Source organism: Erpetoichthys calabaricus, chromosome 4, assembly GCF_900747795.2.
Source record: "Erpetoichthys calabaricus chromosome 4, fErpCal1.3, whole genome shotgun sequence".
In the NCBI taxonomy this organism is placed as follows: domain Eukaryota; kingdom Metazoa; phylum Chordata; class Cladistia; order Polypteriformes; family Polypteridae; genus Erpetoichthys; species Erpetoichthys calabaricus.
Genome location: NC_041397.2, coordinates 221,575,770 through 221,581,467, shown reverse-complemented (window position 1 = coordinate 221,581,467; position 5,698 = coordinate 221,575,770). Strand labels below are relative to the sequence as shown.

The following is a 5,698-nucleotide window of genomic DNA, read 5'->3' as shown; positions in this document are numbered from 1 at the left end:
TTTGAATGATTTACGATCACACATCATAAAAAAAAACTTCCACACGTCATAAAAAAAAACTTCATAAAAAAAGTCAAACAACTAATGAACTTTCAGGCAAGATTTTCAACAACTTGTCACAAACCTTGAAAATGATACATTACATCTTTCTAATAATCCTGTAACACTTGTAGGATATATCACATCCATAGCAGGTCACATGTTCAGGCTGAGACTTTTATTCAAGTCAAATTTTTAGATTTGTTTTTGAAATAAGAGAATATTTTCCCCTTATTTCCCCATTATTATTTTATTTAGTCCACATATGAGGTAATTTTGAAACAATTTGTTAAATTTATCATCCCTCAAACCATAAATAAGTGAACTTAGACATCGAGGAAACAAAGTAAACATAATAAAATTAAAATAACGAATATTTAAAAAAGTCTCCAAATCACCCCACATAATGATTGTTTCAACAAAGGGACAAATGAAGACAGTTAAAGCCAGCAGAAGTTGAACTGCATGAAGAATGACAGTGTTGCGAGCTTTGGAGGCAGAGGTTTTCTCTGAGGAAACAGCTCTTGCTGCATGCATGATTTTTACATAGGTGAATAGTATAAAAATTAATATTGCTAGAAAAAGTAATAGACGTAAGGATGATCTCAAGGAAGACTGCCAAGTGTACAGAAGCATCATTTCATAACTACAGATATAATTTACTAAGTAAAAACTATGTGGCTGTGTTACAAGTATAATAAATAAATCAATAGAAGCAAAAATGAATCCTGTAATCCAAATAAGCAGAATACCAAGCATAGTTCTTTGAATGGTTGAGATCTCTGCATGTCTCAGTGGTATGCAAATAGCAATATAACGTTCAAGGCACATGGTGGTCAGAGTCAATGGTGTGCAGACAGAAAGGATGGCCATTAAAGTGCAGATTGGGATGCACAAAGCAGCAGGCAGCAGGAGGTGGAAATAGGACATTAGTACTCCCAGGTCCACCATTAACAGCATCATAGTATCCACAAGTAACATGTGAGCAAACAAAATATAGCGACTATCCTGATGAAAGGAATCCTTACTGAAGAATGAGAAAAGCATGATAAAATTTACATAAAGGAAGATGCAGACTAATACCTGTGTGACTGCCATCTTAGAATTAGCCACCATGGTTGTTTGGGGTAGTATTAACACCTTACTTGTATTTTTCTGAGACAAATTGAAGTCCATGATTTGAGTCTGTGAATATAGGAAAAAAATCAAATATATATATATATATATATATATATACGTACAGTATATATATATATATATATATATATATATATATATATATATATATATATATACTATAGATTCAGTAATGGTTAAATAAATAATATACAATGCTCAAAAATTAAGGGAACACTTAATCATCACAGTCAAACTCCAAGTCAATTGAACTTCATGGATATCAAGCTGTCCAGTTAGGAATCATAAGAGATTGTGAATCAACTTCACCTGCTTTGGTGCAAACGAAAGTGAGAGCAGGTGCACTGGAGAGGCAACAGCAAGACAACCCCCAAAAAGAGAATGGTTTTGTAGGTGGTGGCCACAGATTGCTCTCTCCTTATCTTTCCTGACTGATTCTTCTCTAGTATTGCATTTTACTAGTGTCCTTACCACTACTAGGTGCATGAGGCTGTACCTGCAACTAATTCAGGATGCAGAGGTAGTTCAGCTCCTCCAAGATGGCATATTCATACATAAAGTCGCAAGAAGATTTACTGTGTATCACAGCAGAGGCACAAGAGGATGAAGGAGATACCAGGAGACAGGCCGTTACATGAGGAGAGACAAACATGTCCATAGAACGACATCAACCCAACAGCAAGACTGGTGTCTGCTCCTTTGTGCGAGGAAGAACAGGTGGAGCCCTGCAGAGTCCTACTAAATGACTTCCAGCTGGCTACTGGTGTGCATGTTTCAGACCAAACTGTCAGAAACAAACTCCATTAGGTTGACATGAGGGCCCAATGTCCTCTAGTGGGACCTGTGCTCACAACCCATCACTGTGCAGCTCGATTGGTATTCACCGGAGAATACCATAATTGGCAGCTCTGCCATTGGCACCCCATTCGTTTCACAGATGACAGCAGGTTCACATTGAGATCCACCACGACATCATTTACCGTCTCATCAGGAGCATGCCCAGACATTGTCAGTAGTGCATACAGGCACATGGGGGGCATACACACTGAGTCACATTATAAGTTGTGATGAAATTCACACAAGTTGGATCAGCCTGTGATTTCAATTTTTGATTTTTGCCGTGATGCTGAATCCAGCCGTCAATGGGTTGGTGATTTTTGGTTTCCCTGGCCCATTGTTACATCATTTTGTTCTCAACGAATTACACAGTATTACTCAGTACAGATTTTCCACTTGAATATCTCACTAATCAAGATCTGATGTGTGATTAAGTGCTCCCTTAATTTTTTGAGCAGTTTATTTTCTACAATGCATACATCTGAATAGTATTTAGCAAAAAATAACGGGAGAAAAAGTAGGAGACTGTTAACTGAAGTCTGTACATCACATTTAATTTTTCATTCAAAAATCATCACATTAAAGGTAAAGTAATGCAAATGGAACACTCTCAAATAATTTAACTGTTCAAGAGAAAAACAATATTGCTTAATACATTATAGTGAATCAAGTTATATATATATATATATATATATATCCATACATCTGTTTTCCAACCCGCTGAATCCTAACACAGGGTCACGGGGGTCCTCTGGAGCCAATCCCAGCCAACACAGGGCACAAGGCTGCAACACAATCCCGGGCATGGTGCCAACCCACCGCAGATATATATATATATATATATATATATATATATATATATATATATATATATATATATATAATGTATATAGACCTACTGTATATATGTTTTATTATTATAGATTAGGTGGTTAGAGATGTAACTAAAGTAATTTTTAATCATAATTTCTTACATTTAAATACTGCACAATTCTCTGACAAGTAATGTATTTTTTACAAAGATGACTATATTTAGTAGTTAAAGATATATATATATATTTCACTTACGGTTCCAGATTATTTTGTTGTTTCAGAAAAAAACACTACATTCTGTTTTATTTTCATATGCATTTCTTAGAATGTTAACTCATGTTGGTTGTTCCCAACAGTAAACACCATACATCAGGAAAATATCTTTTCTGTCACACTCATTGTTTAAATAGAGGAAATGGCTGCCATACCTTATGACTGAGGGTTTTCCTTTGGACTTGCTGATCAATGTGGCAAGGGTGACACTAAGACAAAATTTAAGAAAATAATTACAACCTGCATAAGAAAAATCATTGTAACATTATGACTGCATCCTAAAGTTCACCAAATCATGAAATGGAAGAAAAAGAGTAATGATGCAATATGCTTTTTCTCTATGGTAAAGAATATTTTACTGAATAAGTATGCAGTACTTATGATTGTAAAGAATCTTTGTTTTTTTTTTAAACAGGAAATAATTCAGACAATCCAGTATATTTTTCTTCCAAATAAAAAATTATAAAGATTCTGCACTTTTTAAACGGTTTTCATACCCATTTCCCCTATCCATTCATTCTGTTTTTTTCATTTTGGTGTGGTGGGATATTCTGTAGCATCAGACCCAGAGCTGATTCACCCCTGAATGAGAAGCCAGTCTATTATATGGTACACTCACTCACCTTGAGCCAGTTTAGAGCTGCCAATCAATACAACCTAATTCGGATGGAAGAGGAAAACCAAATTAAACAAGATAATCACTAATGCAAATATGAGGAGAAAATAGAAATGGAGAATTTCATGCTCTTTTCCTGGAGTTGTACAGTCGAAGCCCTAACCAGGTAAATAACCATAACTATTAAATAGCTACAATATTCAACTAAATACAGAATTTATGCAGAACAATTAACTTCTATCAAGCTGGTATTAAATAACATTTCTACGATGTAAAAATGCCACCTTTCCAAAATGCCAGTCTCCAGTCCACTTTCAAGAAACCAGAGTGACAGAAAAGGAAAACATTCCAAATATATTTATACATTACTGAATGTGAAATATGATCTTAACAAGACAATAACTGAATAATTTATTAGCTTTAATTATGTCTTTTTTAGCTTTTAGCAAAATTTCTCTTGAGACAATTTAAAGAATAAAAGAAAAATAAATAATGAAATAACTACCATTCTGATTACCAAAACAACAAATATAATTTTTCTTTCAATGTAAAAATGTAATCACCACAAAGGTCTTATGGGAATGCACTTTATTTTAGATGACAAGCATTTACTTTTTCTTAGTTTATATCTATAGCACAATTTTAATTCTTATTAGACAATATCCTAAATAATAATGGATACATCTGTATGGCATTGTTGGACCATCTAAGTCCAGTTCAGGTTTGAACAGAGCCCAAGCCTATCCACACAGCACTGGGCACAAGGCAAAATCTAATGCAACTCTGAAAGGGGTGCTAGTCCATTACAGGTCACTTTCACTACATTCAGTTTAGAATCATCAATAAACTTAATATAAATGTCTTTGGGGATCTGGGATAAAAAATCAAAAGCAGAAAAAAACCAGGAGCACATTGGGAAAAAAAGCAGACACATGGAGTCCTAGTGACTATGCAAGGGAGCGGAACCAAAGACAATGGATCCATAAATCAGAAGCACTAACCACCCTCAAGAAAAATAAGCTCTCTTTTAAATGTGAAAGAGTAGTTATTTGGCTTTTGGGCAACTTTAAAACTTCTTATACTAGTTGACAGTCTTACCTTTGCCTGTAATTTAAGCTACAGTTTTTAGTCAAATGTTGGTGCAGGGTAGAAGGGTATAGGTTTATGGGGAATCGGGACTCCTTTTGGAACAGATGGGACCTGTTCCGCCATGACGGGTTACATCTGAACTGGAGGGACACCAATGTATTGGGGAGGTGTATGTGTAGGCTAGTTGAGGATTGTTTAAACTAGGGAATGGGGGGCAATGAGTTTCGGACAGGCCAGGTTTAGAGGTACAAACAACGGTGTAGAAATAAAAATGTGTAATAATGTAAATTCTAAGCAAACATTTAAATGTAGAAGGAGTAACACATTAAAAATAGCTTGCCTTAATGCTAGACATATTAAAAATAAGGTAAGTGATTTGGAGTTGTATGTAGCAGAGCATAATTATGATATTATAGCAATAACGGAAACCTGGCTAAATAACAAAGATGGGGATGAGTGTAACATAGAGGGATACATATTTTTTAGGAAGGATAGACAGAACAGAAAAGGAGTTAGGGTTGCTGTTTATGCCAAACATAATTTAAATGCAAATCCTCTTCAGTTAGATGATGAGCCCCATCTTAGTGAGGACATGTGGCTTCACCTGGAAAATATTAGGGAAAGAGGTCTTATTTTAGGAGTGTGTTATAGACCACCCAACTCTGACACTAATTTCAACACACATCTTTTTAGTAATATCAAAAAGGCAAGTTTACAGGGAGATATTATAGTCATGGGGGACTTTAATTATCCAAATATTAACTGGGATAATCTTGCAGATGGAGGAGCACAAGAGCAGAAGTTTTTAGAAGTAATCAATGACTGTTTTTTAACACAGGATGTTAAAGCACCAACATGGGGTGAAGCCTGCTTGGATTTAGTATTTTGTAATAA

At 35.1% G+C, this 5,698-nt stretch overlaps 1 protein-coding gene across 1 annotated transcript; it reads right to left on the bottom strand.

The window, feature by feature from the left end:
* Window positions 1-234: 234 nt before the first annotated feature.
* Window positions 235-3,807, bottom strand: LOC127527445 (odorant receptor 131-2-like). The gene is made up of 3 exons (XM_051926217.1): window positions 3,723-3,807; window positions 3,255-3,308; window positions 235-1,224 (listed from the first exon to the last, which is right to left on the bottom strand). The coding sequence occupies exon 3, from the start codon at window positions 1,213-1,215 to the stop codon at window positions 271-273; it is 945 nt and encodes a 314-aa protein (XP_051782177.1). The 5' UTR covers window positions 1,216-1,224; window positions 3,255-3,308; window positions 3,723-3,807; the 3' UTR covers window positions 235-270.
* Window positions 3,808-5,698: the final 1,891 nt, after the last annotated feature.

What these genes read in the sequence shown, in the direction of transcription:
- LOC127527445 (XM_051926217.1), bottom strand. Translation starts at nt 1,215, where the DNA reads ATGGACTTCAATTTGTCTCAGAAAAATACAAGTAAGGTGTTAATACTA.